A 26,865-nucleotide genomic window follows, 5' to 3' on the forward strand; every position below is an offset into this window, starting at 1 on the left:
TGTGTTTGTGTGTATGTATACTTAAACATACATATTCACCTATACATTCAGTTATTCATTCATACATATATACATACAATAATAATGACAGTGATTGTCATGTCACAGCAAACAGTGACTACCTTTCCCAGCCTACAAGCATGGCTGACATGGACTGCAATTCACAGAACACCCATTCATTCTAATCACGCACACCTGCATCCAATCTCACTCATATTAACACCACAATTTAAAAGGACTTTCAAGGCTTTCACTCTTTGCAAAGTATTGAGTGTTATCACCATACCAAACGTTTGTACCCTGTACCTCATTTTGATTCATGTTCTTTGATCTTGCTTCTGATTTCTTGTTCTCAATTCTTGCCTTGCCTTGTTTATGACTGTTTGCTGATTGCCTGACCCATTGCTTGTTTTTGACCACGTTATTGTCTCATGATTATGGATTTGTCTACCTGCTTCACTTTATTAAAAGCTCTTATCTGCACTTGTATCTGTCCTAACCTTCATTACATTAATAACGTGACAGAATACTTCGCCAGACCATGGATGCAGCAGGATGACGGAGGAGACGTCATGCTAAGCAAACCAAGCAAACTGTCCCAGATTTGGATTCGATCCAGTTTCCTCAGTGGACTGTCATAGATCTCCCATATCCGTATGATGGGTTTTTTGGCTACAGTGAGTATTTTCTTGTTGACTGCCAGCTCTATTTTGCAAGCCTAGCAGACCCCAAGCCCAGAGAGAAGCAATGGCTAAGATTCATATTGTCCCGGTTTATTGGCTCAGCCCGCCAGTGGAGAAAGCATCTAGTGGTCATGGGATCCAGGGGACTTGAGAATGTAACTCAGTTTGTGGGACTATTCTTGATGGTGTTTGCAGTCCAGAATCCAGGGCCGTCCTGGAGGATCTTTTGGGGGAGGTCAGCCGCACAGATAAACCTGCCTTGCTGTTCACCACCTATTATGAGCAGGCAAACTCCTCCCCAAAGCTCCTGCCTAAGACCGACTATGTGGCCTCCTCTGCCGAGCCCCAGACAGAGGTCAACATGGTGACCTCAACTCCAGAGCTCCAGCCAAAGACCCAGGAGGCAGTCTCTTCCCCAGAGATTCAATCTAAGACCCATGAGGTGGTCTCACCCACAGAGCTCCAGCTGGAGGACAATGTGGCGACCTCATATCCAGAGCTCCAACCTGAGAGCCATGAGGTGGTCTCAGCTGCCGAGCTCCAGCCAGAGGTCAACGTAGTGTCCTCCTCCCCAGAGCTCCAGCACCTGGAGGTTCCTGTCCATGGTCGAAGAGGCGACCTCTCAAGCCATGTTCCTGTCCAAGGTCAAAGAGGCGACCTCTCAAGCCAAGTTCCTGTCCGAGGTCAAAGAGGCGACCTCTCAAGCCAAGTTCCTGTCCGAGGTCGAAGAGATGGCCTCTCAAGCCGGGTTCTTGTCTGAGGTCGTGAATACGGCCTCCCAAGACACATTCCTGTTTGAGGTTGACGAGGCAACCTTCCACACTAAGTTCCAGCTAAAAGTCGACGAGGTGACCTTCCACGCCAAGTTCCAGTCTGAGATTGACGAGGCGTCCTCCCACATCAAGTTCCAGTCCAAGGTCACTGACACGGACAACCAAGTTATGCTCATGCCTGAGTCTGTTGACACGACCAACCAAGCTCTCTTCATGCCTGAAACCAACGTCACAACCAACCAGGTTCTGCTCATGCCTAACACCAATGTCACCGCCAACCAGTTTCTGCTCACGCCTGAGGCCCACATTATGACCAACCAGTTTCTGCTCATGCCTGAAGCCCACGTCACGACCAAACAGGTTCTGCTCATGCCTAAAACCGACATCACGACCAACCAAGATCTGCTCACACACGAGTCTGCTGACACAGACAACCAAGTTCTCCTTATGGCTGCAACCTATGTCACGACCAACCAGGTGCTGCTCACGCCTGAAACTGACATCATGACCAACCAGGTTCTGCTCACGCCTGAGTCTGTTGACATGTCTGACTAAGTTCTCTTCATGCCTGAAACTGACGTCACAACCAACCAGGTTCTGCTCATGCCCGAAACCAACGTCACGACCAACCAGGTTCGGCTCACACCTGAAGCCGACGTCAAGACCAACCAAGATCTGCTCACGCCCGAGTCTTCTGACACTGACAACCAAGTTCTGATCATGCCCAAGATTGATGACATGGACAACCAAGTTCTGCTCATGCTTGAGAAGGATGCTCAGCCTTCTCCATGTGGCATGGAAGCTACACAGAGTGCATTGTGAACAGGTGTCTGTGTTGCTTAATCCCATTTTAAACATTTTCTGATGTGTCTGATGTGGGTCCTATGAATAATATTGTACTATACGAGTTATAGAGAAAGTATTGTTACAAATTTCTTTCCAGAGTTCGAGGTTGGAGGAGAGAGCGAAATCATTTCCACAATTGATTATTGGTAGTTTTATAGTTACATCAGTATTTGATATTAGTTTATAGAGTTTTGATCTAAATTTTTTTGAAGTTTTTTTTTGAAGGGTGAAATGGGTTATTGGTTATATTAATCTTTGATTTAATTATGGATTTTATTTGTTGATACTGGAGTAACTGCCCCCTCCCAGATTGTATTTCTGGACTAGTGTATTAAATTATATGAACTGGTTATTTTGGAATAAATGATGGAGGAGAGTGATTCCTTTGTGCTGCCATGATGGAAAGTGGACAGGAATATTGAAAATTTTGGGTGGCCAGATTGGGGTGTATCTGCATGGAGTTAGTGGTGATTTATTAATTCTGCTTACTTTCCAACAGGCTGTCAGAGTTGAAGTGGAATTTTTGCACTGATTTTCTTCTAATTCTATCCATGAGTTATTATAATTGTTTTTCTGAATCCATTTCACAAAATATTGGAGGCAGTTTTTATTCTGATTAGGTGTAATACGAATTTCACATCAGACAGCAGGCAAAAAGTCAAACCAATTGATGGATGGAATCTCTGGTAGTGCCTTAGTGAGGTGGTTCTTGATGGTACAATTCTTTCTTTCCATGAGCTCTGAACTTTGGGGATAATATGGGATATGGAAATGCCAATCAATGTTCAGATATTTTCAAAGTTTCTGTGTTACCTTAGAAACAAAGGGTATTCCATTATTGCTACCAATAACCTGAGGGATACCAAAGTGCAGGATTATTTCTTTGACTATAATTTTAAAAACAGTGTTGGCATTTTCTTTTGATGAAAAGTCCCAGTGCCGGGGCTGAGCTTAGTGACTGTTTCAGGTAGCAAAAGCAACGCATCATTTCCTTGGTCCACTCAATATTTTGAGGAGAGTCTTTGAGACAGCATTGTCTGAGGACTTGGTGTGAGCAGTCAGGGATAAATTGATGATAATAGTTTATGAGTGTCAAGAAGCTCAGCATACCGTGTTGTATGGCAGGTGGTGTGAGGTCCACTATGGCATACTTGCAATCAGAGGTGAGTCACCATTGTCTCCGAGAAATGCAGAAACTCAGATATTGAACAAGTGTTTGGCAGAGCTGAAACTTTGTGAGAGAAGCCTTAAACCTACATACCCAGGCACCTTATCTTGCATAGGCTACCATGGAAGATAAAGAGAGAAGAGAATGTGAGCATGCCTAAGTTATGTGGAACTCCTCCAGAAAAATCATACTGGTCTCTAAATAACTAAATCTAAATATAATAGTATTGAAATATAAAATTGACAGCATAATCCATGTATAAAATTGCAGTAATTCACTGATATTTATATGATTTGAAGACAAATTAAATTCAATTCAATTAGGTGTCACCTTATTTAGTTTAGTTTTATCTGTAAATTGACACAATCTGAGGAGCTCTTGTCCCCAGTGAGACCCCTAGCACACATGAACAGGAGTCCAGTGTTGATGCTATTTCCCCAAGCTCCAGCTCAGTCCAGAACTCCTCCATAAGTGCCTGATAAATGTGAAAGTAGAGGACAGTGAGTGGTGAGTCCAACAGTGAGTTGGTGGAGAAGCACTGGGTTGAGGGTCAAAATAAAGATCAGATAATGCAGCTATGCACATACATACAGAGCTAGCTCTTGTGCTGAGTGGCCACGCCCATTTAACTCTGATCCAACACCTCATCAACCTTTTCTCTTGTAGATGTTCAATTTTTAATTTACACATTAAAGATTTCCTGTGTTAATGCTCCTATACATGCTTTATGAATAAATTAATTCGTATCCAGTGTGATAAATGAGGCCCAGTGTTTATTAAATCTAAAGTGTGTATTTTTATATGGTGTGGATTAACATTGTTTCTGATGTAGAGTTTGATTTTCTGTGTGTGTGTGTGTGTGTGTGTGTTGTGGGTGTTACGTGATTTGTATCTGTGTGTGAAAGTTATAAGATTAAGGTCCAAAGAACAAGGAACACCAACTGTTGTACATTATCTGTGAAATTCAGCTTTGTGTTACTGCTGAAATATCTACATCACTTTTCATAATGGAACAAAGAACATTTATTTCTACAGCATGTAGATCAGTGCACATTAAACACATTTACTTCACTAACATGCCAATACTGTCCTCATGGAGCTGTTACCATTTTTTGAACCTGTTTCTATTGTTCTATAGGAGCAAAAATATTCCAGAAAATGTTTGTAATGGAAAGTAAATGTGTGCATAATGTACATTGATCTACGCACTGAACACGCTGTAATGAAGCAGTAAAGGACCTTCCCCAGAGCTGCTGAACACACACTGTATGTAAAATTCTCTGCTAGAAATAAAGAGACATGTTTGATCAGAGGGGCCTCTGTTATTATCTTGTTTCAGAAAGTTAAATACATCATCTCATATTGATCTGTCCAAAAGCAGTCCAAGTTTATACACAGTCTGTTAATTTCATATTTTTATCCTGACATTAGAACCTTGTGTTCAAGTTGACAGTTTATTTCCCAACTAATGGAAACACCTAAATTCACAGATAAATGCATCAAATATTTCATCATTTCTCTTCCAGGCTCTGTTTGTGTGATCTGACAGAGGAAAGCTGTAGAGTTCTGTCCTCGGTTCTCAGCTCAAACTCCTCCAGACTGAGAGAACTGGACCTGAGTAAGAATAAACTCCAGGATTCAGGAGTGAAGCTGCTCTCTGCTGGACTGGAGAATCCACACTGTACACTGGAGACACTGAGGTACACACACACATACACACACACTGCAGAATTTTAATAAATGCAGCAACATCCAGTTTTTATCTGTGGTAATTATAAGATGTGATACATTTTTACTGTTGTGTGTGAGATGGAGAGTAAATGTTTTCAGAGCTAAAACTGAGTGTGTTAAGTTCAATTCAATTCAATTTTATTTGTATAGCGCTTTTTACAATAGACATTGTCTCAAAGCAGCTTTACAGAAATATCAACATGGTATACAGATATTAAAGGTGTGAATTTATCCCAACTGAGCAAGCCACTGAGTGGCGACGGTGGCAAGGAAAAACTCCCTAAGATGTTTTAAGAGGAAGAAACCTTTAGAGGAACCCGACTCAGAAGGGAACCCATCCTCATCTGTGTAACAATAGTTAGTATGAAAAAGTTCATTATGGATTTATATGAAGTCTGTATGGCCTTAGGAGCAGCCGTAGTCCCAGCAGTCTGGAATTAGAGAAGATTTGAGCTCCATCCAGAGGCAGAAAGGATCTGGATCTCTAGTATCTCCATAAATTCGTGTGGGGCTCGGCGAAAGGAGAGAGGGAGAAAGTAGAACAGAATCTAGTCAGGGTAGGCTTGAGTAAACAAATACGTTTTAAGCCTAGACTTAAACACTGAGACTGTGTCTGAGTCCCGAACACTAATAGGAAGACTGTTCCATAACCGTGGGGCTCTATAAGCGAAAGCTCTCCCCCCTGCTGTAGCCTTCACTATTCGAGGTACCGTCAAATAGCCTGCATCTTTTGATCTAAGTAGGCGTGGCGGATCATATAAAACCAAAAGGTCGCTTAGATATTGTGGCGCAAGACCGTTTAGTGCTTTATAGGTTAATAAAAGTATTTTATAGTTAATGCGAGATTTTAATGGGAGCCAATGCAGTATTGATAATATCGGTGTGATATGGTCGTATCTTCTAGTTCTAGTTAGGACTCTAGCAGCTGCATTTTGGACTAACTGGAGCTTATTTATATTCCTAATGGAACATCCAGACAGTAAGGCATTACAGTAATCTAATCTAGAGGTGACGAATGCATGAACTAGTATTTCCGCATCATGTAGTGACAATATGTTTCTTATTTTAGAAATATTTCTGAGATGAAAGAAGGCTATCCTAGTAATATTATCTACATGAGCATCAAATGATAGACTGGAGTCAATAATCACTCCAAGGTCTTTAACTGCTGTACTTGATGAAACAGAAAGACCATCCAGAGTAACCATGTAATCAGAAAGATTACTTCTAGCTACACGTGGGCCTAACAAAAATACTTCTGTTTTATCAGAATTAAGTAGAGGGAAATTAGTTAACATCCAATGTCTAATGTCCTTTACACAATCCTCAACTTTACTAAGCTTCTGTCTGTCCTCTGGCTTCGCTGAAACATACAGCTGTGTATCATCAATTCAATTCAATTCAATTTTATTTGTATAGCGCTTTTTACAATAGACATTGTCTCAAAGCAGCTTTACAGAAATATCAACATGGTATACAGATATTAAAGGTGCGAATTTATCCCAACTGAGCAAGCCACTGAGTGGCGACGGTGGCAAGGAAAAACTCCCTAAGATGTTTTAAGAGGAAGAAACCTTTAGAGGAACCCGACTCAGAAGGGAACCCATCCTCATCTGTGTAACAATAGTTAGTGTGAAAAAGTTCATTATGGATTTATATGAAGTCTGTATGGCGTTAAGAGCAGCCGTAGTCCCAGCAGTCTGGAATTAAAGAAGATTTGAGCTCCATCCAGAGGCAGAAAAGATCTGGATCTCTAGTATCTCCATAAATTCGTGTGGGGCTCGGCAAAAGGAGAGAGGGAGAAAGTAGAACAGAATCTAGTCAGGGTAGGCTTGAGTAAACAAATACGTTTTAAGCCTAGACTTAAACACTGAGACTGTGTCTGAGTCCCGAACACTAATAGGAAGACTGTTCCATAACTGTGGGGCCTTATAAGAGAAAGCTCTTCCCCCTGCTGTAGCCTTCACTATTCGAGGTACCGTCAGATAGCCTGCATCTTTTGATCTAAGTAGGCGTGGCGGATCATATAAAACCAAAAGGTCGCTTAGATATTGTGGCGCGAGACCATTTAGTGCTTTATAGGTTAATAAGAGTATTTTATAATTAATGCGAGATTTTACTGGGAGCCAACATCCAACATCCTAACATCCAATGTCTAATGTCCTTTACACAATCCTCAACTTTACTAAGCTTATGTCTGTCCTCTGGCTTCGCTGAAACATACAACTGTGTATCATCAGCATAACAGTGGAAGCTAATTCCATGTTTCCGAATAATTTGACCTAGGGGTAGCATATATAAAGTAAAGAGCAGTGGGCCTAAAACAGAACCCTGTGGAACTCCAAAAGTAACCTCAGTACGCATGGAGAATTCACCATTTACATCTACGAACTGATAATGATCGGTGAGATAAGACCTGAGCCAGGAGAGGACTGTTCCCTTAATACCAACAACATTTTCTAATCTATCAAGGAGAATAGTGTGATCTATAGTATCAAAAGCTGCAGTAAGGTCGAGTAACACAAGCAGCGAGACACAACCCTGATCGTAAGTCAGTAGAAGGTCATTTACTACTTTAACTAACGCTGTCTCTGTGCTATGATGAGGTCTAAATCCTGACTGATATATTTCATGAATGTTATTCCTATCTAAGTACGAGCATAACTGCTTTGCTACAACCTTTTCTAAAATCTTAGAGATGAAGGGGAGATTTGATATTGGTCTATAGTTGGACAAATGAGACGGGTCAAGATCAGGTTTTTTAATCAAGGGTTTAATAACTGCTAATTTAAGTGATTTAGGTACATAGCCACTGCTTAGGGAAGAATTGATTATATTTAGAAGTGGCTCAATTACTACTGGACCAATCTGTTTAAACAAACATGTAGGTACGGGATCTAGTATGCAAGTTGATGAATTGGTTGAAGAGATTAATGCAGCTAGTTCGGTCTCTCTAAGCGGAGCAAAACACTCTAAACATTGATCTGATATTGCTACATTGTCATGTAATGGGTTTATTACAGTACTGTCCAGTTTTAATTTAATGGCCTGTATTTCACGTCTAATATTTTCAACCTTATCATTGAAAAATTTCATGAAATCTTCACTGCTATGTAATGATTGAGTGTTTCTCTCTGTAGCAGTTTTATTCCTAGTTAAGTTTGCTACTGTGTTGAAAAGGAATCTAGAATTGTTTTTGTTGTCTCCTATTAAGGTGGAGAAATAGATTTTTCTAGCATCGCCAAGAGATTTCCTATATTTCAGTAGGCTCTCCTTCCATGCTGTTTGAAATATCACCAGTTTGGTTTGACGCCATTTACGTTCTAATTGTCGAGTTGTCTGTTTTAAGGTTCGCGTTTGATCGTTATACCAGGGTGCTAATTTTTTTTCTCTAATTATTTTCCTTTTGAGTGGAGCCACTCTATCTAGCGTGTAGCGGAGTGTTGACTCCAAGCTTTCAGTCGCCTGATCGAGTTCTGTGTGATCTGACGGTGATCCAAATCTAATTGATGTTTCTGCGAGGTTATTTATGAAGCTCGGTGCAGTAGCTGATGTGTAGGTACGTTTTACGCGGTAGCGAGACGAGGTGGAAATATTATGATCAATACGTATTATGAACGAGATAAGATAATGGTCTGAGACAACTTCAGACTGCGGAAAAATGAAAATATTTTCTATACTTAGTCCGTATGTTAGTATGAGGTCAAGAGTGTGACCACCATTATGAGTAGGCCCGATTACGTTCTGATTAATCCCTACTGAATCTAAGATGGACACAACCGCTATTCTTAGAGGGTCTTCCAGGTTATCAAAATGAATATTAAAGTCTCCGACGATTAATGCTTTGTCTACAGACACAACCAGGTTTGAGACAAAGTCTGCAAATTCACTAAGAAATTCAGTATATGGCCCTGGGGGTCTGTAAATAATAATTAGAGGAATTGACTTATTTTTTGTGGCTACATAACTTATACTGGTATAAAGAATTTCAAAAGAATTAAATTTATGCTTAGGTTTTTGTGTGACGACTAGATTTTGACTATGGATGAGTCCAACACCTCCTCCTCTACCAGTTGAACGAGGCTGATGTACATAACTGTATCCAGGAGGACTGGCTTCATTTAATGCTATGTACTCGTTTGGTTTAATCCAAGTTTCCGTTAAACACATTAAATTACATTCCTGATCAGTAATGATGTCGTTAACAATAAGAGCCTTAGACGCAAGAGATCTAATGTTTAATAGTCCTAGCCTCAGATCAAAAGTGCTGGCTGTGCATTCAATATGATTTAATTTTATGTTAATTATGTTATGAAGATCGACTTTCCGAGATTTTCTATATATTTGAATAGCTCGGGGAACAGACACAGTCTCTATAGTATGTATTACCTTTGCCGGATTTTTAGTTGAACATTGATTATACTGAATGTTATTATTGGAAGATGTACTTACGGTAGGCAGTCACTTGGAGTGTAGCGCCTTGGAAATGTTGTCTGAAAGCAGTTCCGCTCCAAGGCTGCTGGGGTGCAGGCCATCAGGACGAAACAACCTAGGACGCTCCCAGAACAGATTCCAGTTATTGACAAACACCAGATTCTGCTCATTACACCAAGAGACTAACCAATCATTTAATGCTAGAAGTCTACTGAACTTTTCTGCTCCACGTCTGTATGTGGGAAGAGGTCCAGAGACGATGATCTTCGCGGTAGGTGATCTGCCTCGTACCGTCTCGATCAGGCTGGAGAAGTCCCTCTTCAGAACCTCCGTCTGCCGCAGCCTGGTGTCGTTCGTCCCCGCATGCAGCACAACCGCTCCAATGCGCTCGTCCTTCTTCAGGATCCCGGATACCTGCGCAGCGACATCAAGGACACAAGCACCAGAAAAACAGTGTGTGCGCACCTTACCTTTAGATGAGGCTACACGGACGTTCCGCACAATGGAGTCCCCGATGATCACAGTGTTGGGTCTGGTCTGGCGGAGAGGGGCGAAGCGGTTCCTGGTTGGAATCTCGAACACCGGAGGTGGAGAAGGTCTAGCCCGCGCCTTTCACCGCTGGTTCATCCAAGGCCCGAGGTGTGTTGGCGCTGGCGTGACGGAGACCACGGCTGGGAAAGTCCTAGGTGCACGGTCCCTGCACAGAGAAACACACGGCGTAGAGGGGCTGGGAGTGGAAATACCACGCTGTGTGCTTACCTTGGATATGTGAGCAGAGGCACAAGATGTTTCCAGCGCAGTTTGTCGCTCCAGCAGCTGGGCCTGCTTGTCGAGTAGGCCGCGGATCTGCTTCTCCACATCCTCCAGTTCCAGCCGCACCATGTGAAGCGCAAGCGAGTCCTCATCTGCACTCAAAAAGGGAGAGACAGCAGACATATTTGTTTTTTTTTTTTTTTTTTTTTTTTTTTTTTTTAAAAAAACAGAACAGCGGTAAGTGAGAAATGTGAAACGTAAACAAGGCTAGCGGTAGGTGATGCTAGCGGGCTACAGGCTACAAGCTAGTCGCGGATGTTTTGTAAAAAACAAAACAGAATACAGATCAAATTTGCGACAGCGCAACGTTACGATTGTTTTATTTAACGTGGTGTCAGTTATATTTGTATAACGTAAGGTAAATAATTTTAAAGTATAGAGATTAGAAGAAATTAATTTAAATTAATGTAATAGCGTTAGTTCGAAGGGTGCTGCTTCCTCAGTGACACTTCAGGTTGCCAGATGTAGAAGTTCCATAACAATAACAATGACTGATCACATCCTTTAATCCATTCAGCTACAAGTTACTTCAGGCTTTAATAACATTTTACAATCCAAAGTCAAATCCTTCAACGTCTACAAACACAGATATCATCACATCACACTGATTACACAAACACACATCCATGTGTTGTAGCTATTTATAGCTTATTTTTTTACCTCCTTATTTTTTAAAATCTATTTATTCAGGGCGTTTCTGCTCAATATTCAGTTTTTTGTAACATGAAATATTCATTTCTACACAGATGATTGATTCACAGCTGTAATATTAATTTAATCCTCTTTTTTTATTAAAACATTTTCCTTGTTTGTTCATTTGTTTTAATAGTAACAATGGTGGATGGACTTTAAGATATCTTAAAAAAATAATAATAATAAAAAAAAATAAAATAAATAAAACTAACTGAAAACCTGTAAATACATGCATTGTATGCATTCCTGTCATTTAATATAGTTTTGTACATGAGAGAGAGAGAGAGAGAGAGAGAGAGAGAGAGAGAGAGAGAGAGAGAGAGAGAGAGAGATAGTTTGTATATATTGTAACCTTATTTTTGACAGGTCTAGGTCATAGGTCAAAAAGATACACATTATTACTCTCAGGTCAAGTTCAAGATCATTATCAATCAATCGTTTATTTTGACAGGTCTAGGTCATCACTAACGTCACTGGACAAATGTAGTTAAAGATATCTATTGTTCCATATTCTTACCTATAGATTAATCATTGATTTTGGCAAGTCTAGATCAAAAAGATCATCACCAATATCAATGGACAGACATACTTAAACACTACCATTTTATCAGTAGTAAACTTTAAATCCGGTTCTGGTGCATTCACACACACACACACACACACACACAGAAGCTAGGCCTAGGTCAAAAAAGGTTATCACTAACATCATTGGACATATGTAGTTAAAGACTACCAGTTTATCAGTAGTAAACTTTAAATCTGGTTTCTGGTGCAGACACACACACAGAGAAGATACCCCTGACTAATCAGAACAAAAGCCACCTGTTTAAATATTTAGGTCATAGCTAAATGAATATTATCAGTAGTAAACTTTAAATCCGGTTCCGGTGCATTCCCACACACACAAACAGACAAGTTCTTTCACATAGAATGTATTCATACATAGTATGGTCATGTGCATTCCACACACACACACACACACACACACACCCACCCCTGGCCAATCAGAACAAAAGAAATTAAAATTGCTCCATTCAGTAGGTGTCGGTATATACACCATAAGTTTATAGAAGAAGAAGAAGAAGAAGAAGAAGAAGAACATACCCCACCCTCTAGGTTTAAAATACTCTGTACTTCAAACATCGTGTGCGATCTTACAACATGGCTGACTCATGTCCTAATGCTCCGAAAAAAGCTCACTCTTTTTTGGGAAGATTAAAAAAAAAAATTAGAGCATGAAAAGATTCAATATTGGGAGCTGTGCTATTGACACACACACAAGTTCCCTTTCAAAGGGAACTTCAACATTGCATTTAGCATAACAGTATGGGGAGCACCTTGCGCGCGTGACCGGTATCTAAAGCTTGTGTAAAATCATGCTTCTACTTATAGGCCTGCCATGATCAGGTGACGTGGCAATTAAGCGCGTCGCATGATATATATATATATATATATATATATATATATATATATATATATATATATATATATATATATATATATATATATATATATGGCACCTGTGAACCATGCTGCCAGACTTATAATCTTCAGTGAGACTGTATGTCTGTTGTTTGTATGACAAGAACGCTTAATTTCTGCTCAATATTTTCTCAAAATCTCTTAACTTTTCTATCCTTTTTTATAGAAAAGAGAGGGAAGTAATGAGCGAGAATGAATTCAGGAAGTGTGGCTTGCTCCCGTTTCATTACGGGGAAAAGTGTACACTTTCTGGGTGAAGTGTTTAGGAGTGTAGCATGCGATGGCGGCCTCTAGAGGCTGCGCATGGTAACGCCTACATTAAGCAGCTTGGCTCGCGACTCGCGCTCTTCTCAGAAGCCGAAGAGGCAGCTATCCGTCTCAGGTTCGGGGGATCTCTTATGGATCCGGAAGAGGAGCCGGAGATGAGCGCTGCTCTATCTCTTGCTCTGTCGTCCGGGTTCGGCTCTCCGCTGGATTTTGGAGCTCGCGTCGTGACTCCTCCTTCCGCTATGGAAAGCCAAAAAGGGGGAAAAAAAAAAAAAAACGCACACAAATAATAGTAATAATTTCTCTCTGACTCCGAGGAGCCAGAAGGATGTACTAAAAACTGAGAGCAGCATATAAAGAGCTGCTTGAAGTGATTACTAAGGCTGGATGAGCCTTTTTCTCGCCAGTGAAAGTAAATCCCTCACACTGCAGAAACTCCCCTGTCTTCCAGAAGTGCATGACAAAATATCAGGCTTCTGGGGGAAAACCATGCATAAGCCATATTTATAACCCCACAATGTTGGATTATTCAGCCACTGTGGGAAATGAACAGCATGGCTATTTAGCTATGCTGAAGGTGGAGGAGGCACTTGCGAGCTACCTCTCTCCATCGACGGCAGGTAATTAGGGGGGCCGGCTTTGCATCCAAACCACCGTATAAGGCCGCTGTGGCATTGGTGGGCAAGCCTATGCAGTAGTAGTCTTGCTTGTGGGTCACTGCAGACAATGACAGTGTTTCAGGCCTACCAAGCAGACCTGCTGAGTGAGCTCGACATATGGCGGCATTCAAAAAAGCCAGTTCCTTCCCTGTTGTCTTGAGCTCACCCGGGCATCCACGAGTGGAGCCTGGGCCAACACTAGTGCGAGGGAGACCCAGAAGGCGAGTATGGCAGCCCGCCAACCCCTGCAGACAGCCAGGGGAACCGGGCGGCCACAGTCGCGGTCTGCTACTAGGTCTGATCTGAGAACGGTCATAAAGGCCAAGCAGGCAAAGAAGAGCAGTCCTGAGGGGCCGTGGAGGGAAGTATCAGGGGACATGAGGTTGTTAGGGCAGGTAGCCCCTAGTGCTACTGTAGGGCCTCCCCTAGCCAAGGCGGTCCCCAAGTTTTCAGTGTTCTCTGGTCAGCTGTCACAGGGCAATGAAAATTTGATGCTTTCCCTTCAATAGAATGTGGAATAGTTAACGTCACTAAAAGACCATCGGGCAGCATGGAAACTACTGCCAAATGTGTCTCCATGGGTTCTGTCTACTGTAGAAAAGGGTTACCAGGTCCAGTTTATAGCTCAACTGCCCCCCGCCCCCCCACCCCCCGCTTCAGGGGTGTACTCACGACAGTAGTCAGCACAGACCAGAGCCCATTGTTAGCACAGGAAGTAAGTTCCCTTTTGGACAATGGGGCCATAGAACATGTACCCCATTCCCTAAGGGAGGGAGGTTTTTACAGCCATTATTTCCTGGTCCCCAAAAAAGATGGGAGTATGCGGCCAAGGGTTGCATCTGAACCGTACTCCCGTACTCTTCAAGGTTCAAGATGCTAACGCTCAAACTTATCGTGGCACAGACTCAGTTAGAAGACTGGTTTGTGGCGATAGATCTAAAAGATGCACATTTCCACATAGAAATATTGCTAGCTTTATCCCCTTGCACCTTCACAAAGTGCATGGATGTCACTCTGGCTCCATTGTGACTCCAGGGCATCTGTGTACCAATCTACCTGGATGACTGGTTAATTCTAGCATGATCCAGGGAACTGGCGGTTCAACATCGAGATGTTGTTCTCGCCCACATGAAGAGCTTGGGGCTCAGTTTGAATCTCAGAAAAGTATGCTTTCCCCAGTGCAGTGGACAACTTTTCTAGGGGTTATAAGGATTCTACTACGATGAGGGCATATCTATCCCTAACATGCATAGGGTCAGTCCTATCAACACTGAGCAAAATGAAGCTGGATCTTGGGAGACTATTGGCGTTTATGGGCCTATTGCACAGGAGACAAGGACGAAACCTCTGAGAATAATCAGTGTCACGCGACGATGCCTACGTGCTCTGAGAATTTGAGTGTCCCCAGTTTCTAGCCTTGGGTCACACTCTAGGGGTGTCTCCTTAGCGCAAGACCGTAATGAGAGACACCTCCGTCATGGGCTGGAGCGCAGTCTTAGACAGCTGTCCAGCTCATGGCCTCTGGTGCGGCCCTCATCTGGAGCAGGGTGGCTCCATCCACAAGTGGTGGAGTCCATACGGCGAGGTTTGGCCAAGAGGGATGCATGTTCACACCTTTAATATCTGTATACCGTGTTGATATTTCTGTAAAGCTGCTTTGAGACAATGTCTATTGTAAAAAGCGCAATACAAATAAAATTGAATTGAATTGAATTGAATGTGTTTGCCTCCGAGGAGACAACACATGGCCCGCTGTGTTTCGCCCTCACTCCTCCCGCATAATTAGGGCTGGACGCCATGGTGCACATGTGGCCGAGGTCACATCTGTACACTGTTCCCCCCATCGATCTGCTCTCACAAGTTCTAGCGAGAGTTCGCCAAGACAGTCTATGTCTGCTGCTAGTAGCATCTTATTGGCCAGCTCGATTATGGTTCTGAGAGATAATATCCCTGTGAAATGGCACTCCCTGGGAGATTCCCATCTGCAGGGATCCACTGTAGACCCAGTGAAATGTGCAATAGCTACAGTCCTGGAGTTCTTACAAGAACAGAGGTGGGCTCCTTCTACAATCAGGGTTTACGTGGCCGCCATTTCAGTCAGCCACGCCCCTGTTGATGGAGCCTCTGTGGGGCAACATCCTCTAACTTCGAGGTTCATGCGTGGTGTCAGACGGCTGAGGCCCATCTGCAGGCCGCGCATACCTTCCTGGGACCTTTCTGTGGTCTTGGAAGGTCTGTCAGGGGCCCCATTTGAGCCCTTAGAGTTAGCCTTTGAGAAGCTTCTGATTCTAAAGGTAGCTCTCCTACTGGCCCTGACATCTCTCAAGCGAGTGGGAGATCTACAAGCTCTCTCTGTTGCCCCTTCCTGCCTTGACATTGCCCCTGGATTAGCCAAGGACTTCCTGTATCCTAGACCGGATAATATTCCTAAAGTGCCTACATCGGCTGCCCACCCTGTGGTGTTACAGGCTTTCTGTCCACCTCCATTCCTCACACTGGAACAAGAGAGGATGCACCTGCTGTGTCCAGTAAGGGCTCTCTGTACTTATGTCCACTGCTCCGGCCAGTGGCATAAGTCGGAGCACCTGCTGGTCTGCTTTGGCGGTGACAGTAAAGGTGATGCTGTGTCAAAGCAATGCATCTCGAATTGGATAGTGGAAGCAATCTCTATGGCTTCCGAGGCACCCGGTCTCGCCACGCCTCTGGGCACAAGAGCTCATTCCACTAGGGCGGTCGCCTCCTCGAAGGCTTTGTCCAAAGGGGTATCCTTGCAGGATGTGTGTGCGGCTGCAGGGTGGTCTACACCACACACATTCATTCATTTTTACAGCCTGGATATTCATTCCACCCTGGGTTCGAGTGTCTTGCAGTGACCCTCGGGCTTGGGTATTTTTGAACAGGCCGTACCCTCGGTATGACGGAGTGGGTATTCCCGTTCCCATACTGTTATGCTAAATGCAACGTCGAAGTTCCCTTTGAAAGGGAACGTCAGGGTTACGCATGTAACCCTGTTCTCTGAGAAGGGAATGAGACGTTGCATAGCACTGTCATACTAGGACAGGCCTGTGAATTGCGTCTTCACTTCAGATAATAGAGTCTGGAGGTGTGGTTAACAGGTGGCATATATATATCATGCGACGCGCTTAATTGCCATGTCACCTGATCATGGCAGGCCTATAAGTAGAGGCATGATTTTTCACAAGCTTCAGATACCGGTTATGCCGCAAGGCGCTCCCCATACTGTTATGCTAAATGCAACGTCTCATTCCCTTCTCAGGGAACAGGGTAACCCCGACGTTTTTTCACATTATTTAAAAGGAATTAGAATTCCTGCAAATATCCCCAGTTTAGGCTAAAACTCATGAGTCAGCCCTAGGTCAAAAGGTCATCACCCATCTGGACAGACGAAGTTAAAGATAATTATTGTTGCACGTTCTTAGCTATAGATTAATCATTGATTTTGACAAGCCTAGGTCAAAAAGATCATCAACAACGCCATTGGACAGACAAAGTTAAAGATGCATATCAGTAGTAAACTTTAAATCCGGTTATTGTGCATACACATATACATACACACACACATACGACCCTGTATATAAAAGCGAGCACTCCGTTCAATCAGCAAAGAGTTGAAAGAATTTCCAGACTCTGGAAAGAAGATATATTTTAAGCAATTAAAATAGTTAATTATAAATTGAAATAGAATGTTTATGTAACTATCCATTTCATATTCATATTGATATAACCCACTGGCACCCTGTCCAGGGTGTACCCCGCCTTGTGCCTGATGCTCCCTGGGATAGGCCCCAGGTTCCCCGTGACCCTGAAAAGGAGTAAGCGGTTGAAGATGGATGGATGGATGGATGGATTGATATAACCCTAAAACTAATCTTTCTGAGTGCAACAATCATCATCCTTATCTGATCATTATGTAATCTGTTACGATACTATATCTAAATTTTATTCTTCAATACACTTATATTACAGTGCAAGACTGAGCTAAGCTCATCTGATTCTAGTGTATAGGTAATTAAAATTTGTCTCTTAGATCTGTGTAGTGAGCTAAAAGGGAATTGTTAAGTTATTAAAAGTATGTTTTATTTGCTTTACTGTTTTAAGCCAATAGTGTCGTGATTATTTCCGATGATGAATTTTCCGAGACATCTGATCGAGGCCTTTTGAATCTGACCTCTGCTCATAAGTCATAACATTAAATATGAATGTTTCATGATGTAAAGTCTTTCATACGTATATATATTTTTGTTTGTATCAAACGAATGCGTTTCTATTAGATAATTAAAATTTGTCTCTTAGATCTGTGTAGCGAGCTAAAAGGGGGACTGTTACATTACCAATAGTAAATTTTATTTGTTTTACTGTTTTTAGACAACAGTTTTGTGAATGTTTCTGATGATGAGATTCCCGAAACAAACGCACAAGACCTTTTGAATCTGAGCTCCACACGTAAGTCATATCATAAAATCATGAATGTTTCATGCTGTAAAGTCTTTCATACATAATTATAACTTTGTTTGTGTCATATTCAGAAGTTAAGGACGTTGTGACTATCAGTGCTTACGACGGAGATATTTCAGGTGAGATGACGTACATTTTACCTTCTATTTACCCAGCACAAAACAGAAAAATAAAATAACAACTCTTTCACTTGTTCTGCGACTTATAGATACGAGTGATGCAATAGAAGAGGAAGAGGAATTCAACTTGGAAGCCGACATTCAACCCGACCTCGAATTACAGGAGATCTGCACAGCGTGGCGTGAATTCTTTGAAGCAAAGACTGCTTTATTGGAAAACTTTGGACAGATTGATAATACACTTGAATCTTACTGGAATTTTTTGTTTAGGTAATTTTGTTGGCAGCTTACTCTCCGAGTTGTTTTCACATTGTGGACAACTTTTGGTTTTTGTGGGAAAACACTGCTGTCTCCTTTGTTTTATGGAGACTTTGGGTGTGTTTGTGTTTGGGTGTGTTTGGGGGATTGTTGGGGGGAGGGGGAGGGGGAGGAGGTCCCACTTCGGCTCTAATTGGCTATTTATATTCCTATGGTTTACTTTATTTAAATAGTTAGTAGTACTATGGATCCCAGCATAGCTGTGACAGGCACACCTTTAAGATTTATTAGTTGGAACGTCAGAGGTATGGGTAATCCTGTCAAGAGATCTAAGGTTTTTACACATTTGAAACGTTTAAACTCCGATATAGTATTTTTACAGGAGACTCACCTACGTATTAAAGATCATCATAGGTTACACTGCCCTTGGATGAGTCAAGTCTTCCACTCAAACTTTAATTCGAAGGCAAGAGGGGTCGTTATTTTAGTTGACAAAAGGTCACAGTTTTCCTCCACTAACGTTATTGCAGATGTGAACGGTAGATACATTATAGTTGCTGGTACTCTAATGCAAAGACAGGTGTTGTTGGTAAATGTATATGCTCCAAATTTTGATGACGTGGAATTTGCTAATAGATTGTTGAGCAACCTCCCTTTCTTAAATACTCACCTGTTGATTTTCGGGGGAGATTTAAACTGTGTTTTTGACCCAAACTTGGATCGGTATAATCCTCGTTCTCTGAATCAATCTGCTATGTTTAAAACATTTTCCAATTTTATGTGTCAAAACAGTCTTGTTGATCCCTGGAGATCCCGTAAGCCCTCTCTTAAAAAGTTTTCTTTCTTCTCCCAGCTGCATCATTCCTATTCAAGGATCAATTTTTTATTTTTTTTTATAGACAGCACTCTTGATTCTTGTGTAGTTTCTTCTGACTATTTGGGTATATTAATTTCTGATCACACGCCTCTACAATTAGATATTCATCTTTCTATTTATAAACGTAACCCACCTCCTTGGAGATTTAATTCTCTTCTTTTGGCAGACAGTGAATTCTGTGTGTTCATTTCTACTTCTATGATGACTTTCTTTTCTTAAATCAAAATGACTCCACCTCTTATTCATTGTTATGGGAGACACTTAAATCCTATATCAGAGGGCAGATTATTTCTTACTCTGCTCTCTGTAATAAAAAACGCACTGCTAGGGTTAATGAACTTACATCTGCTATCATTAACCTTGATCAGAGATGTGCATTGAACCCCACTCCAGAACTTCTTAAACAGTGTCTCGACTTGCAGGCAGAATTTAATTTTATTTCAACTAAAGAGGCGGAACGCTTGTTGTTACGTACTTGTGGTTCATATTATGAACATGGCGACGAGCCGAGTCGTTTACTGGCACATCAGCTACGGTGACAGGCCACTTCCCGTCTCATACTTTGTATTAAAAACACTTATAATATTGTCACTACAGATCCCATGGAAATTAATGCTACTTTTAAATCGTTTTACTCTTCGCTTTATAAATCCGAATTTCCTACAGACAATACTAAAGTGAATGCATTTCCTCAAAACCTTTGTAACCCTGTTATTGATTCGAATATTGCCATGCAACTGGACTCCCCATTCTCTCTTGAAGAAATTTTAATTTCAGTTAAAACTATGCAATCTAACAAAGCTCCTGGCCCGGATGGGTTTCCAATTGAATTTTTTAAAACGTTTATTGGAAAATTAGCTCCATTGCTTTTGGATATGTTCAACGAATCCTTGGAATGTGGGTCTTTGCCTCCAACTCTGACACATAGATAGATCTTGATAGATCTCCTTCTTAAATAGAGTAAGGATCCATCCTCCTGCGGTTCTTATAGACCGCTGTCTCTGCTTAATGCAGATGTAAAGGTGTTGGCGAAAGTAATGGCATCTCGTTTAGAGAATGTACTCCCTTATATTATATTTGAAGAGCAGAACGGTTTTATAAAGGGACGTCAATTGTTTTTCAATACCTGTACGCTCTTTAATATAATTTATTCAAAGCATTCAACTGAGCTTCCTGAGATTGTGATTTTTTAGATGCTGAAAAAGCATTTGATAAGGTTGAGTGGGAGTATTTGTTTGCAGTCTTGAGGAAGTTCGGATTTGGGGATAAGTTTATTTCTTGGATTAGCCTCCTTTACTCATCCCCTAATGCCAGGGTTCAGACAAACGATATTTATTCTGATTATTTTGCTCTCGGATGTGGGTGCCGCCAAGGCTGTCCTTCATCACCTCTGCTTTTTGCTGTCGCTATTGAGCCTCTGTCTATCACATTAAGATCTTCTCCCTTGTTTAAAGGAATAGTTTGATGTGGTGTAGAATACAAATTGTCATCATATGCTTATGATTTGTTATTGTATGTAACCGATCCTATTGCCTCTATGCCTGCTGTCTTGGGTGTTCTGGAGTCCTTTGGTGTTGTCTCTGGTTATAAATTAAATTTGGACAAAAGCGACTGTTTTCCAGTCAATACTGCAGCATTTTCTCTAGAACAGTAAGATCGACATTTTCGATTTAGTCAGTCAGGGTTTAAATACCTAGGTATCAACGTGACATGTTCATTATCTAATCTTCTTTCAGCTAATTTCACTCCCCTTATCTCAAAGGTTAAATCTAACATTCAGAGTTGAGTAACTTACCCCTTTCTCTAATTGGCAGGATCAATGACGTCAAAATGAATATATTACCCAAGTTTTTTTTCTTGTTCCACAAGTGCCTCTTTCTCTGCCAAAATCGTTCTTCGATTCATTAGATAAGATAATTAGTACTTTTATTTGGGGTGGGAAGCCACCAGGGGTTCGTAAATCTTTATTGCAGAAATGTAGACTTAGTGGAGGACTTGCATTACCCAATTTTCAATTCTATTACTGGGCTGCGCACATCTATAAACTTTGCTACTGGGTTAAATCTCCTGGATCTTCTTGGTCTAAATTGGAACTATCTTCTTGTAGGGAATCCTCTTTACCTGCTTTACTTTGTTTCTCTGTACCTACAAAACTCTCCCTATATACTGATAATCTAGATGTCCTCAATACACTTAAGACTTGGTATCAATTTAGACGGCGCTTTAAATTTGTAGGTGCATCCTCTTTGGGTCCTTTAATCAACAACCATCTATTTCCTCCATAGTGTTTGGACTCCACATTTTCAGTGTGGTATGACAAGGGTATTAAACAAGGTAGAAATCTGTATGCCGATGGTGTGTTTGATAGCTTTGCCAATCTGTCATCTACTTATGACCTCCCTGTGACACATCTCTTTCGGTATTTTCAATTCGGAATTTCGTTTCTAGATGTTTTCCTAATTTCCCCTCTGCGCATCCTGAACAGGCTTGATAAAGCTTGTTTTCAAACAATCCACATCAGAGAGGAATGATTTCTAGGATTTATGATTTTATTCTGGTGCTAGGTAGTGAGTCAAGTACCAAAATTAGGAATGCGTGGGAAACGGAGTTAGGAGCGCAGATAAGTGAGGAGTGTTGGGAACATGCTATAGGGAGGGTACAGTCTACCACTTCCTGTGCTTGTCTTGGACTTATACAGTTCACAGTTTTACACAGAGTCCATCTGTCCAAGTTGAGACTTTCTGTAATATATCCGGAGGTAGAGGACAAGTGTGATAAATGCCATGGGTCTCCCTGCCATCTTGGCCATATGTTTTTCTTCTGCCCTGATCTCCATGGTTTTTGGTCTGTTTTTTTTTTATCATCATGTCCACTATTATCAGGGAAGATTTAAAGCCTTGCCAATTTATTGCTGTATTTGGGATTCCTGACGCCTTAGTTCCATTCAGCTTGATACAAAAGGATGTTATCGCTTTCACATCCCTTAAAGCAAGACGTTCCCAGTGGCTAAAGGATGTGATGTTTTTTCTAAAACTCGAGGAAATAAGGTATATGATCAGGGGTTGTACAGACAAGTTGTTTTTTATTATAAATGGCATCCCTTTATTGTATACTTTATGGAGTTACAGACACTTCCCACTTAAATTTTTGTGCCTGTTGTTGGGTTTTACAATATCTATATAACCAGCGACAGTTATTGGGTAGCCATGATGAACCGGGGGTGCGGGGGGCGGGTTTGTTTTCTGAGTTTGTACTTTTAATTTTGGTTTCCTTTGTTAGTATAAAAAGAAAAAAAAACTGTGAATGATTTCTGCTGTGTGTTACTCGGTTTGTTTTTTCTTCTCAATGAAATATTTGGGAAAAGGAACGGAGAAAAAAAAGAAATGTTCAGCAGAAATGTTCAGCAGAAATGTCCAATAGAAATGTTCAGCAGAAATGTTCAGCAGAAATGTCCAGTAGAAATGTTCAGCAGAAATGTTCAGCAGAAATGTTCACTAGAAATGTTCAGCAGAAATGTCCAGCAGAAATGTTCAATAGAAATGTTCTGCAGAAATGTTCAGTAGAAATGTTCAGCAGAAATGTTCAGTAGAAATGTTCAGCAGAAATGTTCAGCAGAAACATTCAGTAGAAACGATCAGTAGAAATGTTCAGCAGAAATGTTCAGCAGAAATGTTCAGCAGAAATGTTCAGAAGAAATGTTTAGCAGGAATGTTCAGTAGAAATGTTCAGCAGAAATGTTCAGTAGAACTGTTCACTAGAAATGTTCAGAAGAAATGTTCAGCAGGAATGTTGAGTAGAAATTTTCAGTTGAAATGTTCAATAGAAATGAAACTGTAGATTGTTTGTTTGAGCTGAAATAAAAAAAAAGGGGGGGGGAAACAAAGAATCTGGTTGAGGTACAGATTTTGTCCCTTTACTGTACAGCACACTTGAAAATGTGAATAGATGCCTCACAGTGAATATAAAGCTGATTAGATAATTGTATGATAGATATGGCGCAGAAACGACCGAAATGCAGTTCGGATACAGAGACTAAAAAAATGAGAACCGAAAATTCTCCATTACCCCAAGATTTCTGCTATGATGGAAACCAGAGTTCTTCAAATGGTCCGTTATACCATGAACTGTACACACCCCTGAACCCATGTTTAACTGAAGCGATCAACCAGCTGAATGAAAGTTTAATTCTGTCACACCAGGTTGTTAGTGAGAGACCTAATCAGAGTCCAAATTACAACGAATCAAACACACCGGTGACGCCATACGATATATTTTCTGAATTAAGTCAATGTCTTGTAGAGTTACAAAATAACCTGGAGCACGGTCATTCAGTACAATTAAACCCTGATCTAAGTTCAGTTCAATTCAATTCAATTTTATTTGTATAGCGCTTTTTACAATAGACATTGTCTCAAAGCAGCTTTACAGAAATATCAACACGGTTGATATTAAAGGTGTGAATTTATCCCAACTGAGCAAGCCACTGAGTGGCGACGGTGGCAAGGAAAAACTCCCTAAGATGTTTTAAGAGGAAGAAACCTTGAGAGGAACCCGACTCAGAAGGGAACCCATCCTCATCTGGGTAACAACAGATATTGTGAAAAAGTTCATTATGGATTTATATGAAGTCTGTATGGTGTTAAGAGCAGCCGTAGTCCCAGCAGTCTGGAATTAAAGAAGATTTGAGCTCCATCCAGAGGCTGAAAGGATCAGGATCTCTAGTATCTCCATAAATTCGTGTGGGGCTCGGCGAAAGGAGAGAGGGAGAAAGTAGAACAGAAACTAGTCAGGGTAGGCTTGAGTAAACAAATACGTTTTAAGCCTAGACTTAAACACTGAGACTGTGTCTGAGTCCCGAACACTAATAGGAAGACTGTTCCATAACTGTGGGGCCCTATAAGAGAAAGCTCTTCCCCCTGCTGTAGCCTTCACTATTCGAGGTACCGTCAGATAGCCTGCATCTTTTGATCTAAGTAGGCGTGGCGGATCATATAAAACCAAAAGGTCGCTTAGATATTGTGGCGCGAGACCGTTTAGTGCTTTATAGGTTAATAAGAGTATTTTATAATTAATGCGAGATTTTACTGGGAGCCAATGCAGTGTGGATAATATCGGTGTGATATGGTCGTATCTTCTAGTTCTAGTGAGGACTCTAGCAGCTGCATTCTGGACTAATTGGAGCTTATTTATATTCCTACTGGAACATGCAGACAGTATGGCATTACAGTAATCTAATCTAGAGGTGACGAATGCATGAACTAGTATTTCCGCATCATGTAGTGACAATATGTTTCTTATTTTAGAAATATTTCTGAGATGAAAGAAGGCTATCCTAGTAATATTATCTACATGAGCATCAAATGATAGGCTGGAGTCAATAATCACTCCAAGGTCTTTAACTGCTGCACATGATGAAACAGAAAGACCATCCAGAGTAACCATGTGATCAGAAAGGATACTTCTAGCTACACGTGGGCCTAATAAAAGTATTTCTGTTTTATCAGAATTAAGCAGAAGGAAGTTAATTAACATCCAATGTCTAATGTCCTTTACACAATCCTCAACTTTACTAAGCTTATGTCTGTCCTCTGGCTTCGCTGAAACATACAACTGTGTATCATCAGCATAACAGTGGAAGCTAATTCCATGTTTACGAATAATTTGACCTAGGGGTAGCATATATAAAGTAAAGAGCAGTGGGCCTAAAACAGAACCCTGTGGAACTCCAAAAGTAACCTCAGTACGCATGGAGAATTCACCATTTACATCTATGAACTGATAACGATCGGTCAGATAAGACCTGAGCCAGGAGAGGACTGTTCCCTTAATACCAACAACATTTTCTAATCTATCAAGGAGAATAGTGTGATCTATAGTATCAAAAGCTGCAGTAAGGTCGAGTAACACAAGAAGCGAGACACAACCCTGATCGTAAGTCAGTAGAAGGTCATTTACTACTTTAACTAACGCTGTCTCTGTGCTATGATGAGGTCTAAATCCTGACTGATACATTTCATGAATGTTATTCCTATCTAAGTACGAGCATAACTGCTTTGCTACAACCTTTTCTAAAATCTTAGAGATGAAGGGGAGATTTGATATTGGTCTATAGCTGGACAATTGAGACGGGTCAAGATCAGGTTTTTTAATCAAGGGTTTAATAACTGCTAATTTAAGTGATTTAGGTACATAGCCACTGCTTAGGGAAGAATTGATTATATTTAGAAGTGGCTCAATTACTACTGGACCAATCTGTTTAAACAAACATGTAGGTACGGGATCTAGTATGCAAGTTGATGAATTTGCTGAAGAGATTAATGTAGCTAGTTCGGTCTCTCTAAGCGGAGCAAAACACTCTAAACATTGATCTGATATTGCTACACTGTCATGTAATGGGTTTGTTACAGTACTGTCCGGTTTTAATTTAATGGCCTGTATTTCACGTCTAATATTTTCAACCTTATCATTGAAAAATTTCATGAAATCTTCACTGCTATGTAATGATTGAGTGTTTCTCTCTGTAGTGGTTTTATTCCTAGTTAATTTTGCTACTGTGTTGAAAAGGAATCTAGAATTGTTTTTGTTGTCTCCTATTAAGGTGGAGAAATAGATTTTTCTAGCATCGCCAAGAGATTTCCTATATTTCAGTAGGCTCTCCTTCCATGCTATTTGAAATATCACCAGTTTGGTTTGACGCCATTTACGTTCTAATTGCCGAGTTGTCTGTTTTAAGGTTCGCGTTTGATCGTTATACCAGGGTGCTAATTTTTTTTCTCTAATTATTTTCCTTTTGAGTGGAGCCACTCTATCTAGCGTGTAGCGGAGTGTTGACTCCAAGCTTTCAGTCGCCTGATCGAGTTCTGTGTGATCTGACGGTGATCCAAATCTAATTGATGTTTCTGCGAGGTTATTTATGAAGCTTGGTGCAGTAGCTGAAGTGTAGGTACGTTTTACACGGTAGCGAGACGAGGTGGAAATATTATGATCAATACGTATTATGAACGAGATAAGATAATGAAGTGATGCAGTCAATCAGTTGAATGAAATTTTAAGATCATCAGACCAAATTACTCAAAATGAAAACCCCAGTCAAACTGTATCAAGTACTCTGGTGATGTCGCACGACATATTTTTCTAATTAAATCAATGTCTGTTACAAAGAGTTACAAAGAGTTACAAAATAACCTAATCAAACAAAGACAATCTATGCAGATAAATCCTTGTTTAATAGATGCAGTGAATCAACTCAATGAAAATATGGCATTATCTCCCGATCACAATATCATCTCAACTCCAGAAAACACTCAGGAACCTAAACCGTTAGATTTTCATGATTTGATATATGAACTTAATCAAAGTCTTATGAGGATAAATGACAGTCTGGTTAACTTAATCAAAAGCCCCGTCAATATTCCACAAAATTCGGAAAACGATAATGAGTACAACCGTCTGATAGAAAGCAGGTACTCACTCGAATCCAAAATTCTCAAATGGAAAACATGCACTTGCCCTATATCCAAAATTCTCAAACGGAAAACACGCAATCACCTAATATCCCAGTTGAGCAGGATGGGGATGGGTTAGAT

At 40.9% G+C, this 26,865-nt stretch overlaps 1 protein-coding gene and 1 long non-coding RNA gene across 2 annotated transcripts; one reads left to right on the forward strand and one right to left on the reverse strand.

The window, feature by feature from the left end:
- Positions 1-5,317: 5,317 nt before the first annotated feature.
- Positions 5,318-6,546, reverse strand: LOC128633737 (uncharacterized). The gene has a single exon (XM_053683413.1). The coding sequence runs from the start codon at positions 6,497-6,499 to the stop codon at positions 5,750-5,752; it is 750 nt and encodes a 249-aa protein (XP_053539388.1). The 5' UTR covers positions 6,500-6,546; the 3' UTR covers positions 5,318-5,749.
- Positions 6,547-16,721: 10,175 nt separating this feature from the next.
- On the forward strand, positions 16,722-23,146 carry LOC108270852 (uncharacterized). The gene is made up of 3 exons (XR_001813749.3): positions 16,722-18,013; positions 18,097-18,144; positions 18,234-23,146. It is a non-coding gene; the product is annotated as an uncharacterized LOC108270852 (long non-coding RNA).
- The last annotated feature ends 3,719 nt before the right edge of the window (positions 23,147-26,865 follow it).

This window comes from Ictalurus punctatus, chromosome 10 (genome assembly GCF_001660625.3).
Source record: "Ictalurus punctatus breed USDA103 chromosome 10, Coco_2.0, whole genome shotgun sequence".
Lineage (NCBI taxonomy): Eukaryota > Metazoa > Chordata > Actinopteri > Siluriformes > Ictaluridae > Ictalurus > Ictalurus punctatus.

Excerpts from the sequence above, each read along its gene's own strand:
- LOC128633737 (XM_053683413.1), bottom strand. The coding sequence starts at position 6,499 with ATGTTAACTAATTTCCCTCTACTTAATTCTGATAAAACAGAAGTATTT.